We start from the raw sequence: 18,120 nt of genomic DNA, 5'->3' as shown, positions 1-18,120 counted from the left end.
TATTGTTTTTGGCCACTGCCATATGCACATAGGCCTGTTCTAGAGCCCTTATTATAGGAGTGTTGCTCTGAACCCTTTATCATTCTATTTTCTATCTTTTCTATGGAGTCTTATTTTATGAATACAACAGCTGTGATTTACTAAGGCAGCAGTCGTGCTCCGTTGGTCACAAATGTTGCAATTATTGTTGCCATTGGTCCAAACATGCTTCTTGGACTTCTGTATGGTTGCGTCTATCCTGCCTCTTGTACTGAATCATGTGCAAATGCGTCTATTGATGCTGGGGACTCCTGAAGGTTCCGCTACCCTAAACATGCCGCTAATTCCAGGTTTTTCAGAGCAGGTTGTGCCAGTTGGCAAAGCAAACGTTACTTCTTCTGAGGGGTGAACACACACAATAATATTCATGTAGGCCAACTGGCTTTATTATATGCATTATGGGTGCCCACAGAGCTAAATGGCACCAATGTGACTCAGTAGCCCACAGTTTAAGGATCAGATCCCAAGGAAAGTGAAACAGCTTTGCAGCCTCCGCTTGGAGACCCTACACACAGGGCAATGGGTTTTTCATTTGAAAGATCAGCTTCAAAGCATCTACATATAGTTATGGATAAAGGGCCTACATATAACAATATGAGAAGCCATAACACCACTGTGATGCCAGCTACTCCTCTCATACAGTTCCCTTCCCTCCCAGTACAAAAACATGTGTAAATGGACATACTGGATATAGGACATGATATTTAACCATCAGCAGAAAAGGCTTACCTTGGTTTCACCAGAACCTTCCTTTTTTAAAAATGATTATTTCTAATGAAATATAATGCATTTATAGTATAAGAACTACTGCCTAAATGCCCCTCAGCACGGAGCAACTTGCCATAGAAATACCTTAGTAGTGGGCGTAGCTAATTGGTTTTAGAGGGAAATAAATGTAATCTGATTTACGGATATCTTCCCATTAAGTAGAATTACAGGATACATCTCACATTAATGAGATTACTAACACAGAGGATTAGATGTGTAAAAGACCAAAGCTGTGATCGCCTATTGACAGTTCACAGTAGGAAGTGATCTAAAGCCGTTTGAGTTGCTTCCCTTTGGCCTCCATGTAATCTCAGCATAGGCACGGCCATATCTTAACTTCTATTATGTTCTACAAAATGTCAAGGCTGAAATACTCTGTGTGACTGTTTCAATGGACAAGGAAAGTTTAACTAAGCCATTTTAGGAATCTAATATAATTACAGTGACCCTATTGTAAGTTAACACCACCTTCATTATTGCAGCTCTGGGTGTTCTCCATTGTCTTTTCAAGTGTTGTAGTAGGTGTCTCCTTTTGTCTCATTGGCAAGTGACCGCCCACTGCTATTGGTCAGCTGGAGAGAAACCCTACTAACCCTTCCTATACTGTATAAATAACAGGCCTGTGCCTCTCACTCTTCATTTTGTTCATTGGCTGAGGATACTGTTCAAGCATTACCCTGGATAGCAGTCTCCATCATGAAGAACACCACTTTGTTTGTCCTTTCAACTCTTCTCATATTCTGCCCATTTTTCACTGCATCAGCATGGTAAGTATATATGTTAATATATTATTTATAGTATAATGGGTTTTTTTTAAAGCAATGAATGGAATAGTCCAGTAAGTCCATAAAAAAAGTCATTAATATGTCTTATTTTTTGTTTACAGGTCAGTCAATAACTTTCTGATGACAGGACCCAAGGTAATTCAGAATTTATTTCAATCTTTATATCCCCACAATGTTCCCAAACCCAATTTACTTTTATATAATATATATTTAATAGAGAGACACCTCCCTCCTATGATAGTTATGTTCTTCAACATTGAAACTTAAATTTTACATCCCATGATTTTAAATGTTTCCTTATTTTGCACCTTTTGTTGTGGCCCCACCAATATATAATGCCTAATGCCTTTTGATGACTTTACATTTTCCCTGATTCTACACCATTATTTTCTGGTCCCCTGATAAACATCAAATGGGGGTTCTACTGTAAGACACATTCACCATACTATTAAAAAAGGTTCATTTTTTAAAAATATATATTTATTTACTATTAAAGGCATATCTGACATACTCTGCCAGTGTCGCTGTGGGTGCACAGAGTGGAATAGAGGAATGTAAGTTCCAGTTTGCATGGGAAAGGTGGAATTGCCCAGAAAGTACCCTTCAACTTGCCACCCACAATGGACTTCGCAGTGGTAAGTACATACACTGTATTCCTATTAGAATGGACGGTGCATTTTGGACAAGATTAGAATAAAAACAAGGGTCCATGAAAAAAAGGAAATACTAAAATTACTAAAATATCTTTTTTCCCCCCCAATGCCATTGCAGCAACCAGAGAGACCTCCTTTGTACATGCCATTAGTTCAGCAGGAGTGATGTACACCCTGACGAGAAACTGCAGCATGGGGGACTTTGATAACTGCGGATGTGATGACTCCAGAAATGGCCGCATTGGTGAGTTTCTATTTTACCGCCTTCCTTGCGTGTAGCACTAGCAGCCAATATGCCTTAAATGGATCAGTAAATGGGTGCCAACCTTGTATAGCTTTGCTCTGTTTCCTGTCCAGTCTCTAAGCTTGTTCCATCTATTGGATCTTTATTTGGAAGCCATATTTCCATTATATCAATTAAAGAGATAGTGGAACAGAATTGGCTGATGAGTGGGGGGTTGATTTGGTTTCATTCAAGCGGTTTTCTTATTATCTGGCAAATAGGTGGGCAGTGATAATTTAGGGGTCTCTAAAGTTTGGCATTTTATTGTTACCTGCCATGCACATTTGTATGAATTGATATTAGCAGGGACTGCCATCATTCTCCCATTAATAAGGTAGACATTGTACATATTTATAAGTCTCATACAAGATATATGTTAAATGATGCATGATGGGCTTTTCTTTTTGATTGAACTCTATTATTACTCTAGTCTTGAACCAAATCCTTGCAAATACTTATTGGCAATTAGTGGGTAGCATGGCTACCTTGCAGCACTGGGGTTCTAGGTTGGATTCTAGCTAAGGGAGTATCTGCAGGGAGTTTTCTATATTTCCCCTGTGCTTATGTGGGGTTTCTCCCACACCCCAAAAACATACGGACGGGGTAATTGTCCCCTCATAAAACTGACGCTGCTGAAGAACTTTAAGAAATGTAAAAAGGCAGTATAACAAACGAATGCAGGAAGTGTTCATAAAAAAGTAATAACCAGGCCCAGACTGGCAATCTGTGGATTCAGGCAAATGCCAGAGGGGCTGCTGTAAGATGCCATAGACAGTCACTATTTAGTGGGCTAGTGGGGGGCTGTTTGGGCTTCTGTGTACTTGAAATAGTAGGGCCTGTTTTGTATAACCATTTGGATCTGGTTGTGACATCTCTCTAATGTATTTATACTAATTAGGCAGAATAACAACATTGGCAATATCTTGTATTTTTAACATCAATAAAAACAAGTCATCAAGGTCACACTTTTGCTCAGATAATTCTGAAATTGGGAAAGGCAGTAGATGTAGAAATATTTTCTTGGTTTATCAGGCTCCAAACGTGCTTATGTGCAATGATCACTGAGATATGTATGAGATATACTGATAGCTGTGCCAATAAAAAGCTGAATAGATGCTTATTATGTCATTGTTCCCGTAGGTGGCAGAGGCTGGGTGTGGGGCGGCTGCAGTGATAATGCAGAATTTGGAGAGCGGATCTCTAAACTATTCGTTGATGGCTTGGAGACGGGACAAGATGCCAGAGCCCTAATGAACTTGCATAACAATGAAGCAGGAAGACTTGTAAGTCCATTAACATCACTAATGCTAATTGTATTCACTTCGACATTGTTTCGTACAATTGAGGTCCAATAAACGTTGTGACATTTGTTAGGTTTTAGTGTTTTACAGCAAGGGCCCAGAGGTACAGCATTTGTTTCCTTTGTCTTTATCTGGATGCCACTGATATTGCCTATTTCCCTAAGCACTGTATATAGCACCTTCCCAGCCACTAGGCAGGTGTAGCCCACTGACCAACAAGCCAATGCCAGCTCCTTACCCTCCATGCCCAACAATGGACTGTCACAGTGGGTGAATATTTCTGGGCTCTGCACTCCCATTGTCATAGGTGTTAAAGAAGTGTGGAAGGTCTCTAAGTATGTAGCAATGTCAACACCTAAACATCATTAGCATTCTGTGCATTAACACAATAGCTTTCTTTAACACTGTAGGTGTCAGCACAGCAGCATCCATGGCACAACTTCATATATATATGTACTAGAGAGAAGAATGTAGAAGTCTAAATGTTAAATATTCTGACACCTTATAATTACAATTTTGATCTGCTGCTTGTCCTACACACATTATATCTATATCTACACACACATATTGTATATATACAAAATATCTATCTTTCCATCTCATGCATATATCTATATGTTTATAATAATCAAGATTCATTAATATCCTGTCAATTATATACTTATAAATGGCACTTGGTGATATTACTAGTTATAACCAGTGACTTATAATACCTTTATATTTTACAAAACGGGGGATTTTATTCACTATATATATACATACATACATATGTATATAAACCATGCAAAGCATGCACTCAGTTTGACGTTTGTCACAATAAATTAATTCTTTATTTTTTCACTAAGCCCTGTGAGTGTGGCATCTGCTTTTACTTCTATATATATATATATATATATATATACTAATATTCTATCTATCTATCTATCTATCTATCTATCTATCTATCTATCTATCTATCATCTATCATCTATCTATCTATCATCTATCTATCTATCTATCTATCATCTATCTATCTATCTATCTATCTATCTATCTCTCTATCTATCTATCTATCTATCTATCTATCTATCTATCTATCTATCTATCTATCATCTATCTATCTATCTATCTATCTATCTATCTATCTATCTATCATCTATCTATCTATCTATCTATCTATCTTTCATCTATCTATCTATCTCTCTATCTATCTATCTATCTATCTATCATCTATCTATCTATCTATCTATCTATCTATCTATCTATCTATCTATCTCTGCCTATCTATCTACATATGTAATCACAGCTTACACTGTTCAGGTTTTATAAGAAAATAAAACCCCCAAAGATATTTACTAGAAATCCCCTAGTTTGTTCCCATAATGCAAGCATCCTTAGTATTCATTTTTATGTATTATGTTATTAATGCCAAATTAGCAGCAAACAATCAGTTTAAATGTTGTTCATGACATACCGAAGAGATAACTTCAATTCTGCTTTTTACACAACCAGTTTTAATGGCAGATATTTACACTAAGCCTGACATAAGCAAATATTTTTGCACGGCTTTATAACTACACATGATTTGACACAAGGAATTTTGACCCTTTACAAATCATCCTTAAATATGAAAGTAGAGTTATCTGTTTATCCTACATGATCTGCACAAACAGCCGTATGAATGTGTTGAATACTGATCAGTTTCATGTACATGTGAGATATCAATTATTAACCCTTTGTTCTCGAATTGGCTCTTCAGTTTTGCAGCACTCAGCCATTCTGGCTTTAAAATGATTGCAGGCCCAGTCTTCTGAGCTATATCACTAGGACTTCCAGTGCAATTTGTAAAATTAGCCAACTTGGTTACATACACAGCTGTGTGTGGTCCTCACTGACTTTTACCCTCTGTGCTATTCAGGTCTTACATTCCTGTCTTAGGAGCATAATTTGCGACCAAAGCAAGTCTGCAGCAGGCACCTACAGCCAACAGGGCTATAAACCCAGCAACCCAAGCAAGCTTGTCAGATAAAGGCTAATTGATTCTGCCATGTGGCTACTTCTGGCCCTAAGTGCAGATCTTGATGACAGGGCTCCTGGTTTTTGACCAGAAAGAGGTAGACTGTTCCATTAAAGCAGAGGTATTTCCTCCCTATGCTTCTACATTATTTTTACACTCTTATCTCATTTTGTCAACAGTTTCATTCAATGCATACATGTATTTATAATGAAAGAACTCATATATTTCTTTTATTCCAAACAGGCAGTGAAAGAGACGATGAAGAGGACGTGCAAGTGCCATGGAATATCTGGAAGTTGCAGTGTGCAGACTTGCTGGCTCCAGCTGGCAGAGTTCCGGGACATTGGCAATCACCTGAAGATCAAGCACGACCAAGCACTAAAACTAGAGATGGACAAGAGGAAAATGAGGTCTGGTAACAGCGCAGATAACAGAGGAGCAATCGCCGACGTCTTCAGTTCAGTGGCTGGGTCTGAACTGATTTTCCTTGAAGACTCTCCTGATTATTGCTTAAAAAATGTCAGTTTGGGTCTGCAGGGCACAGAGGGGCGAGAGTGCCTGCAGAGCGGCAAGAACCTATCTCAGTGGGAAAGAAGGAGCTGCAGAAGGCTCTGTACAGACTGCGGCCTCAGAGTGGAAGAGAGAAAGACCGAGATCATCAGTAGCTGCAACTGCAAATTCCACTGGTGCTGCACTGTCAAATGCGAGCAGTGCAAGCAGGTAGTCATCAAGCATTACTGCTCCAGAAGGGAAAGGGATTCTAATAACATGTTCAATACAAAGAGGAAGAACAGAGGCCACCACCGGAGATGACGACATTTCATGAAAATGTCTAAATGTCTGTTTAGCGAATGGGTTTGTGTGTATTCAGTATTGCATCCTTTATTTATGGACTAAAGTAACGTCATTAAAAGTATAAGCTATAAAGGCAGTCTGTTGTAAATATATAAATATATGCACTTATGAATATTGATGGTGATCCATACTGTCGGCAGTTGGAAGATTTGTATGAGTATTCCATGAAATATGGTTTCATTTGATTAAAAATATATTAATTACATTAATCTTGTCCCCCTTTAATTCATGTTTGGTTTGTTCATAGATATTGGGATATACGCAATGTGCATTTTTATTTTCTGTGCTCAGTTTGTATCATCATTAGTATTTAATAAACATATTTTTACAGAGAGGTTGTCTTTTAAACTTTTCCACTGCCAAGCCTGGGCTGGCAATCTATGGATTCTGGCAAATCCCAGAGGGGCTGCTGTAAGGTGCCATAGTCACTGTATATTGGGCCTGTGGGGGGGCTGTTTGGGCCCTTGAGTACCTAAAAATGAATACCTCCCCACATTTGAAAAATGTAAAGAGGGACAAAAAGGAATGTCGCGCGTATGTTTTGACCACGCCCATATTTGCGCCCACACCCCCTAAATACACGGAGTGGATTTTGGCACAAAAAATGCTTACCAAGTCTGCTCCATGTATCTGCACCCAGGCCAACACAGTCCGACACAGGAAGGAGCAAAAGCAAGTGGAACGGCTGATTATAAACTCAGGCCAAGAATGAGCCCCATCTGTCAGTAGCCTTAAACTAAATCCTTAGGGCACAGAGAGAATTTGAGGGTTGTGTTCTAACATTAGCAAAATTGGCCCCATTTACATGTATGGGAATAGCTTGCTAACATGGGTTCAACTTGATTGTGAGGCTGCCAGTTCAATGCCAATAACCTGCCACTGAGCTACTAATTGACCCCCGTGCCATTGCTCTATAGTTACAGCTTTGAAGCGACACAGAGCGCTAGGAGCAGTACTGTACCCCATTAATGAGTGAATTCATCTCTAAATTGTGTATTTGTTTAATGGAAGTATTATAAGCTGAATATATGGTTATTTGTCTTTTTGGTCTCAAGCACAAACAGGCATTGCAATCTGCCATGGGTTCAGCCCCCATTTCGCAGGTAATTGTTACCTTACTATAGAGTTCCAGAATGATCATGAGCAGAACCGGATTCCCTTTGGCTCTCTGAATTGGGCCAATCACACACAGTTTAGGAATCTTACAAGGAAGGGCCCAGCATAGGGTGGTCATTAGGTACTGTTCCTTCTCTGATAATAGTGGGCCCAACGAACAGCTGCAGAATCATTTTTTATTATATACGGTATATATATACACATCAGATGATAAATGTGGAATAACTGTGTTTATTTAGCTGCTCCCAGTAACCTCTTTATCAGTAGGGCTGCCAGATGACTGTATAATCATTTCCCTTTATGGCAGAGCAGGGACAGGGGTCAGGAGCAGTATGGGCTTCGGTGCGTCTGCGAGAGGGGCACACAGGGTGAATCTTTATCTATTACACACAAAAACAGCATTTTGTCTTTAACTTGTTCCTGTGGCTGTTCTGACTGTCACCTTTAACTTTCATGTATTAGGCCGAGTTCCTGAGAAGTGAGCAGAACAGGGACACAAGACTCATTGATCTCCCAAACCAGCCCTCAGCCCCCTACTGGTTTTACAACACTTATTAAAGCCATTCTTATTCAACATCCTAGCCTGCTAGGCCTTATCTGCCCTTGATAAGAGTTGTGCCCCCCTCCCCCAGCACTGCATGTGATCTCCAGAACTGGGTGCATACTAACGGCATTAGGTACATATGTGCAGAGGGAATGGGCAAATGCATTCTATTCAAGCTAATATATCTATAATATGTGTCAATTTGTAACTAATCAGCCAGGTAAGTAAATAGTATAAGGATAAGTTATATGTATTTTGTCCCCAGTGCCAGAATTCCCCTTTAACTACAGACCCAGTTTAAACAGCATACTGCATAAACCGCATATAGTGAGTGGGAAGTCAGTACAGGTATAGGGTGCCTTATTTGGAAACCTGTTATTCAGAAAGATCCAAATTACAGAAAGGTCATCTCCCATAGACTCCAATTTAATAGAATCATTCAGATTTTTAAAACTGCTTTGCTTTGCCTCTGTAATTACAAAACAGTGCCCTGTACCTGATCCTAACTAAGATATAACAATCCTATTGGGGTTAATTAACATTTAAATTTTTATTTAGTAGACAAAGTATGAAGATCCAAATTACAAAAGACCCCTAATCTGGAAAACCCCAGGTCCCAGAGCATTCTGGATAAAAGGTCCCCTATTCTGTGCCCCCATAAGAACTTGCATATGATCATATACATGGGCAGTCGGAATGGCTGATATTGCATATAAGATGCAGACATTCACAAAGCCTTAATTTATTTTATTTATAAAGTCACCTACAGTATGTTTGGGGCCAAGAGAAGCTTTTTATTTAATAATCTGAGAGGGATAAACTAATATGCTATCAGGGCATAAGCCCTGCAGTCGGAAGGAGGTTGCGCTTTGCATACGTTAGGGTCTGTGTGTTTGGTGAGGTTGCCAAGCAAGCAGATCTTTATCTGATTTGGCCACTAACAATTTGGGCTCAGTCTGGATGATCCCATTCTTTGGCCCCTAGGCCAGTGATTGGGTTATAACAGGGGTCCCCAACCTTTCTTACTCGTGAGCCACAGTCAAATGTTAAAAGACTTGGAGAGCAACACAAGCATCATAAAAGTTCATGGAGGTGCCAAATAAGGGCTGTGATTGGCTATTAGGCAGCCTCTATGCACACTATCAGCTTACAGGGGGCTTTATTTGGTAGGAAATCTTGTTTTTATTCAACCAAAACTTGCCCCCAAGTCAGGAATTCAAAAATAACTACCTGGTTTGGGGGCACTGAGAGCAACATCCAAGGGGTTGGTGAGCAACATGTTGCCCCTGAGCCACTGGTTGGGCATCACTGGGTTATAATGTGTGGCTATGGAGACATTGAAGCAATAATGCAGCCCCATTTGACAGAACTTTTAAATCTGCTTCATCAATAATTGGGACAATTTTCAGCCTGATGTTGAACAGACAGAACCTCCCATAGGACCCTATACAGCAGCCAATAAGATGGCGACTCTGGAGTTAGCAGCTCGTATTGCTCCATGAATGGGTATTGCCTCTTGTTTAAGCTCAGCTTTTTTTTATTTTTTTTTTAAATTCTGGTAGTCTTTATTGAGTAAATAATATATTACATCAAGCTTCACCATGCCAGTGAGTTTACATAGTACAGTCATAGGGTAATAACCAAAACGCGATTGTGTTAGTTAAAATAAGTGGGTAGAGACAGATTGTTGGGATCAGTGGCTAATATTGTTATCCCTAAAGTAAAGGGCAGCACAACACTGTTACTCTGTGTCGCTGAGCTCTTGATCTAGGGGATATATATCTAGCCATGGGCCCCAAATTTTATCAAATTTAGTAGGAACACCTCTCTTGGTGTCGATCATTTTTTCTACTTTACGCACATCTTGCATTATTAGCTGCCATGAGAGGAAAGTAGGGGGGGGGGGGGTCTGGATTTCTCCAGTTTTGTGTAATTAGCCTTTTGGCCAGAAGCAATGCCTCCTGGAGGAAGCAAGTTAGTACTGGTTACTGCATTACAGCCGGAATACACATTTTGGGAGTTCTATTGATATTGGTCTGCAGGACTAAGTCCAGAATCTCCAATATTCTCAGCCAGTATTGGGTAATTTTATTGCAGCTCCACATCATATGTAGAAAGGTACCTTTTCTAGCGTACATCTAGTACATAAATCTGGTGTATCTGCATTGAGATGATGCACTTAAGTGCAGCTTTACAGAACCATGCAATGTAGATTTAGGAACCTTCACTGTCATTCCAGTGCCTTATTGCTGACTGTCATGTCTCCTGGCAATGCTACTTTACATTGTTATTTAATTAGCAAACCAGTAAAACCATGTAAAAATGCACCAGTAAAGGGTTAATTCAGATTTCACTCTTTATTTAGACGTCCCACTAAGGAATTTCTATGGGAAGGAGGCCAAAACTCTGACACAGTGATCCCCAACCAGTGGCTCAGGGGCAACATGTTGCTCACCAACCCCTTGGATGTTGCTCCCAGTGCCCCCAAACCAGGGAGTTGTTTTTGAATTCCTGACTTGGTGGCAAGTTTTGGTTGAATAAAATATTTACTACCAAATAAAGCCCCCTGTAAGCTGATAGTGTGCATAGAGGCTGCCTAATAGCCAATCTTAGCCCTTATTTGGCACCTCCATGAACGTTTATGGTGCTTGTGTTGCTCCCCAAGTCTTTTTACATCTGACTGTGGCTCAAGAGTAAGAAACTGAACCTAAGGCTTAAAGGGAAACTAAACTCCCATGTTTGACATGAGCTCATTCAGTTGGGTTTATGTAGAAAACGTGCATAAACACTGAACCAGAAATAAATTATGCAGACTGACCTGATTCCACAGACTGAAAGGCAACCATGATAGCCTTTTTCTGTAAGCAGGGACCAGTTTCCCATTTCACTTAGGCTCAAAAAGTAATGCAGCCCCTCCCTAACCGTGGTCCACTGTGAAGTGATGGATTCTGGGATGGATTCTAATGGCAGTTTACCAGCCTGGACCTGACAGACAATGCATTGGCACCCTTGATAAATTGGTGTACTTTTTAAAGTTTTGCAGGCGTGCTTTTTGCCTTACTGCCCCAGCATCTGCTACAGGTGGGGCAAATGCTGCTCATTTCAATAGGAATCCGTTGCGGGTAGGGCTTTTCTGAGGCTTAAAGGTTCATACGTTAAAGACTCCGCTCCTATTCATTTATACCAATGCAGACAGGCAGAGGAATGTTTTAGTATGAAATGTTGTGCCCTCATTCCTTACTGCCCAATATGAATAACTGATAAACGTGACCCAAACATTTCTATATTTTCTCCATTCATTTCCAGGGCTGGGCCCATGTCTCCGTACAGCACAGTAATGCTAGGGCCGCTGCATGAAGGAACTTGTTTCCTTAAACAATGACAGGACACCATGGAGATGAGAGCTTTGATATGCTAAATGTCTCTGGCACAAGTGAGAATCATTATTCCAACGAATGTCTTTAGGCCTTTGAACCTCCAGGTACAGAGTTACCCTGCAAAAAGGCCGAGAGTCAATTTGCTGCGCTAGCCTCGTCTCCTGCTGTCACCATCCACAGCCCGATGCCATGCCAGGAAAGCCGTTTCCTTTAGCTGCAGGTCTAAGGGGGGAATATGCAAACGGAAAGTTCCCAGAGGAAACCTGACTTCCAACAAAACCTGAGATCACAGCAATCTGTTTACTGAAAACACCAAATTAAAGAGCTATTTTCTGAGCTGCAGTGTCATGTAAAACATAAGGAAGACTTTGAAAATCCCTTTGCTATAGGTTAGAACCATTTCTGGCAATATAGGGGGGTTTGAAAATGCTGCTTGCAATCACTATGCATACTAATGGGCACAGCAGCGCAAGTGCTTGTGCCTGCACCATAGGGCATTATTGATCCCAGAGCACAAGGCTTTCCTGCACAAAGGGTGCCTGTAATTTGCACTTGGCTCAGGGAGGTTGTATGTACTGTACTTGTGGCCCATAGGCATTCCTTCTAGCGCCTGTGGTATGGCACACACATGGATATCCCTGTCATTTGCTGTCAAGATCATAAGATTCCAGTTACGTGAGGTTATCCAGGTCAGCTGCTAGTTGGAAATACCCAGCAAACCCAAGGGTAATCATGTCCGCTGCCAAGATCAGGGGATTCCCAGTGGCTGGCTGTGTTCTATTCCATCACTGGGGTGGTGTGCAAGAGAAGGACGAACTCCTATATATTTACAGTACATACATATTTGGCTGCTTTTTGTTCCTATGTTATAGGAGGAGCTTCTAGCAGCAAAGTGAGAATACACAGATTTTCATGCTGCCAGAGTTGCACCTCATTTACTGGCGACTGAGAATGTGTTTGCGTCAATTCTTCCTTACTACTACAATGCAACTCCGAAACCACTAGTTCCTCTAGGGCCTGAGCCCTGGATATGAACAGAATAGCAATACAAAGTAATTTGGGAAACTGCAAAAAGTACAAATAGCAGAAGGTTAAAATGGTTTTATTACAAATGAGAGGGAAATAGCTGCACATCGGATGCAATTACAGATACCTATTTAGCTCTGCACAGTAACAGCGAATCCAACAAAAATAGATCATATGAAATATATACATTTGCAGCGGATGCATTGCATCACAGTCAGGACTCTCACAAGGTCTGCCATGCTTGTCTAATATAGGAGGGAACAGGCACAGGGTCTATAAGCAACAAGCACACGTAATATCCATAGGAACCTTCGGCAGTGCACACTGACTAGGGCTGGAGGGAAAACAACAAACGTAAACTGAGGAATATATTAAAAATATATAAAGAAAGCCAAATATATCAATACCTGCCATGTATGTTATGGAAAAATAACATTAAAAATATACACAGGTAGCAACTACATTTATTGGAGAGTCAGACTCCTGACCAATTTACTCTCATTTCACAGAATAACAAACCTTACGGCGACACATTTTTATATAAAAAGAAGTAAAACTCAAAATCTTTTAATGTTTTAATCTAGAGAAAACAGAAATAGGGTGTTTGGAAAGGTATTGCAGCCCCACAAGTATTAACAGGCTTCAGTCTTTTGGGGTTAAGTACCTGATGGCCATACAGAAAGTCGGCAGCTTATCGGCCCATGTAGGGGACCCTCCAGCAGGAACTGACTGCCTGATATTTGGGAGCAAATTCATCATGCAGGTTTGGTTTTCCTGTCGGGACTGGATCTGTGCATTGATGCAGCCCTCAGTCCAATGGCCTGCATATCAGCAATTATGATCCAATCAAGGTGGGCATATTGGGGGGAGATCTGCTCACCGGTGCCACTGAATGAGTGGATCTTTCCCTGATATGCTCCCCTTGAGGTGGGCTCACCAAATGAGCTAATCTTTTAATCTATGGCAACCCTAAAGATTTTTCACATAGGAAAAAATATTAATTTTGGACATTTCCTGACCACTCAATTTGACCTGTGATGTCAGAAGGAAGGATCTGTTCTCAGCCTCTCTGTATGACTTGTTATTCAGTTAAATGATGTATAAATACATTGTTATGGCTTTTGGTACTAGAGAAATATTAGAAAGAGACAGGACAGTTTCTATTTGTCTGCAATAAAGTAGTCTCCGCCAGTGACCAACTACATTAAGTGCTTTCTATAGGATGCAAATATTGCATACAGAAAAACAAACTTACAAATACAACACAAAATATCCAATTGTGCTAGAATAGAAACTTAAAATAGATAGATTCAAAGCCAAGACATTTGAAATTATTGGTGATAAAAAAAAATGTTTCCTCTAAAAAAAAAAAAAAAAAGGTTTTGAAATCAGTACAAGTGTAGAATAAAGCAGCTGAACAAAGGGTAAGCTATAGAAATAAATGAGCATGGGGAAGAGCAAGAGAATAATACAAGCAAGCATTAGCAGGATATGCAAGATGGCAGCTGGCCGCCCGTGCTGAAACCTTCTGTTTGTGTCTGTAGGAATGTTACACTTGGATGTGAGGTGATGATATTGCAAAGCTCAATGATAGGAACTGCACACACTATAGACAGGCCCGGACTGGCAATCTGTGGGTTCTGGCAAATGGCAGAGGGGCTGCTGTAAGATGCCATAGACCGACACTATGTACAGGGCCCTGTGGGGGCAGTTTGGGCCTCTGTGTACTTGAAATGCCAGGGCCTATTTTGATTCCCAGTCCAGGCCTGAAAAAATAAGGTTCCTTTGCACCTTGCTGTGATACAGAACGGCTGAAGTACAGTGTGCGAGAGTGAGAGGAGAGAAAGCTGCTCGCAGGGGCCGCTGCCTGCCTAAACAACACTGCTTCATGGTACAATGATAGAATGTACTGCAGCAGAATGACAGAGAAAATATTCACTGGCCCAAAGCTTCAAGCTGATAGCAACAATGCTAAATGTTGGCTAGTGTTATCCCTCTGCCTATTCCACCTATAACATGGATTGCCTATTAAACAGAAATAGTTGAATCCGGTACTGAAATCTCATACACACAAATAAAAAGTCCAAGTCATTTCATACAACGTTCAGTCACTTTGAATGTAGGGGAGGAATAATAAACTGTCCCCCTGTTCCATGCCTTTGACTGATACATGCTTCCCACCATTGCTTCTTACAATGAACCAAGTAGAAGAGAATGATTGTGGAGTTAGATATGTAGTCTGTAGCTTAACTGCTATGATCGTGGAGATTAAAGGGGAACTTCTGTGAAATTGAAAATTTCATATGAGCTTCATCTCATGGAAATAACTTTCTAAATAAAATCAATTCAATATTCTGTACTGTTTCTGAAATAATCCCGTAATTCCATTAACCCTAATTAACCCCCCTCTCAGCAATCTGTCTGCCTTTGTGCAGATTTGTGTCAGGTCCAATACATTGTCGTGCATTGCCTTTGCCTCTATTAGAATCAACTACAGGTATGGGATCCCTTATCCAAAAAGTTCTGAATTACGGGAAGGCCATTTCCCGTATTGGGATGGATTTCTAAACGATATTCAGCAGATTTAAGGGTATAAAAATCCAAATTAAGAAAAGATCTCTTATCTGGAAAACCCCAGGTCCTAAGAATTCCAGATAATAGAAATTTCAAAATAACTGATTTACCCTAAGCTGAATGAAAAGCAACTGCAGAGAGGGAAAATACTGAAGCAAAACTGGATAATTTCAGAAATTATATAATAATATTATTATATTTAGAAAGTTCATTATTTCCATGAGATTGCACGCATATTAAAATTGTTGTTTTTCAATATAGTCCCCCTTAAGAACAATTACGGATATCGTAGCACAAACAGATATTAAGATTATGGTTTTCAGCATGGGCAGGTAGCATGGAATTTCCGCTATCAATAAAAGACAACATCTATACGTTGCATAACATATATACTCTAATATGGATTCCTACACAGAAGTCTAGGGTTTTCCAAACATGTTTTCTTTATGAAACTGAATCCTTCCACAAAAAGCTTCTTCCAAACTGGAAAAAACCAAACATTGAAAACAATGCATTTTGAGCAAAAACTGTAAGAAAGAAGTTAGAAAAAGGATCTGTGAGCGACGGGTTGGGACTCACTGGGTGCATACAAAGTGTTCATTCCTAGTAATGACATTCTGTGAGTGGAAATATAAAAAGTGCATACACTTGGGTTGAAATAGAATTCCAATAAGAGCTTTATGGAACATGGCCGTCAATAAGATTTTGCATAATCTTGCTTGCTGATTAGAACTTCCAAAAGTCTCAGTTTGGCTTTAACTTTCTTGTACTCTCTGTATACTTCCAACATTGGGGCTCGGTCATCTTTCTGCACATTCCTACACATATAAAAAGAAAAGGCAAACTGAGCACACATGTGTATAGTTGTACAGGTATAGGATCTGTTATCTGGAAATTATGGGATCACCATCTCCCATTTTAACCAAATAATTCACATTTTTAAAAATCATTTTCTTTTATTTCCTCTCAGTAATAATAAAACAGTACCTTGTACTTGATCCCAACTAAAGCTGGCCATACACGTTAAGATCCGCTCGCTTGGCGAGGTCTCCAAGCAAGTGGATCTTCTCCCGATATCCCCACCTACGGGTGGGCGATATCAGGTGAATTTAGGATAATTCGGTTGTTTGGCCCTGGGGCCAAACGATCGAATTAGAACGCCGGAATAGGCGCAGTCGGTTTGGGGACCGCATCATCGAGCTGATGTGGTCCCCAATCCGACTAAATTTTTTAACCCGGCCGATCGATATCTGGCCAATTTCAGGCCAGATATCGGTCGGGCAGGCCCGTTGTTTGTGCCCCTACACAGGCCAATAAGCAGCCGAATCGGTCTAAGGGACCAATATCGGCGCCTACAATTGGCCTGTGTATGGCCACCTTAAAGGGGACCTGTCACCCTAAGAAATAATTCCAAATTGTTTTCCATTGTGTTTGTCAAGCAAAATAAATGTCACCTACACTGTAGAAATTATTTTAATCTTATTATTTTCTTCAGCCTTGGAATTCACAATTTCAGCAAGCAGACAGGCGCCATTTTGTGGACACTGTTATTAAGGCAAGCTGTGCATCCTGCCATAATCTTGTTTCTGTGCCAGTTTGGGGGGACCTGATACCCATGTCCATGCACTGGTTTCGAAATTAGATGGTGAGGAGGCAGGGCGAATGTGAGGGGCAATGTTAGGGCACAGCAACATCTAAGAAGTTCTGAATTGAACGTGAAAGTAACTCTGCCCCACCTCTATGCCTAAGGCAATATATGATTGACAGCTGGGATTTTTAAATGCTTTTATAATGGGTATGGATGTGTTAATAAAAAAAAATGGCTTTTGGTTTCATATTTAATTTATAAGGGGCTTTTATTATACAGCATTTTATGCCTGGGTGACAGGTCCACTTTAAGATATAATTAATCCTTATTGGAGGCGAAACAATCCTATTGGAATTATTTCATGTTTAAATTATTTTGAACATTTTGAATTATTTTGTACATTCCTATAGTTGTAATCCAGGTATGGGATCTGTTATCCAGAAACCCATTATCTAGAAAGCTCCGAATTACGGAAAGCCCGTCTCCCATAGACTCCATTTTAATCAAATGGTTCAGAATTTTAAAACTGATTTGCTTTTTCTCTGTAATAATAAAACAGAATGTTGTAATTGATCCCAACTAAGATATAATTAATACTTATTGGATGCAAAACAATCCTATTGGGTTTAGTTAATGTTTTATTGATTTTTTTTGTAGATTTAAGGTATGGAGATCCAAATTACGGAAAGACCCTTAATAAGTAATCCTTATTGGAGGCAAAACTCTAAAAAAAAATTCTATTGGATTTATTTAACGTTTAAATAATTTTTTGCAGACTTGAGGTATGGTCATACGGATTACGGAAAGATCCCCTATCCGGAAAACCCCAGGTCTGGAGCATTATGGAAAACAGGTCCAATACCTGTATACTACTAATAAAGGTGAAGGAAAACCTTTTTTCTTCCCTGAGCCGGAGCTGCTTTTCAGAGAAAACTTGACCAGCCAGTGCAGCACCGGCATTTACCTACTTTGCAGTCACAGGCACTTGGGCAATTTTGATTGCTCAGTTAAGTAAAACCTCCTCGTTTTTACTCTATTGCACACATGCAAATAAGAATCTACTTATTGTACAGCGCTGCGGAATATGTTGGCGCTTTATAAATAAATGTTAATAATACACTGGGGTGCATGGGATGCTGTGACAAAGATAAGTAAATGCCTGCTGCAATTAGACAGTTTTTCCACAGGGCGGTGCAGCTTTCTCCAAACAAAAGC

The 18,120-nt window shown here is 40.0% G+C and overlaps 2 protein-coding genes across 4 annotated transcripts in view; one reads left to right on the top strand and one right to left on the bottom strand.

Annotated features, from left to right (window-relative positions):
• Positions 1-1,471: 1,471 nt before the first annotated feature.
• On the top strand, positions 1,472-7,012 carry wnt8a (Wnt family member 8A). The gene is given in 6 exon segments (NM_001017208.2): positions 1,472-1,574; positions 1,694-1,727; positions 2,089-2,227; positions 2,364-2,489; positions 3,669-3,811; positions 6,069-7,012. Coding segments are annotated over 6 exon segments (1,083 nt in total). The 5' UTR covers positions 1,472-1,503; the 3' UTR covers positions 6,639-7,012.
• Positions 7,013-12,803: 5,791 nt separating this feature from the next.
• Positions 12,804-18,120, bottom strand: part of fam13b (family with sequence similarity 13 member B) — a 46,308-nt gene continuing 40,991 nt past the window's right edge. For all 3 annotated transcript variants that reach the window (XR_001924323.2, XM_002933633.5, XM_012959750.3), the window contains one exon: positions 12,804-16,135. Coding sequence is in view for 2 of the 3 variants with exons in the window: in XM_002933633.5 (XP_002933679.2) it covers positions 16,012-16,135 (124 nt within the window). In the remaining variant the exon portion in view is untranslated. The remainder of the gene's footprint in view (positions 16,136-18,120) is intronic.

This window comes from Xenopus tropicalis, chromosome 3 (genome assembly GCF_000004195.4).
Source record: "Xenopus tropicalis strain Nigerian chromosome 3, UCB_Xtro_10.0, whole genome shotgun sequence".
Lineage (NCBI taxonomy): Eukaryota > Metazoa > Chordata > Amphibia > Anura > Pipidae > Xenopus > Xenopus tropicalis.
Note: the sequence above shows the minus strand (reverse complement) of the source record. Positions and strands in the feature narration are given on the sequence as shown.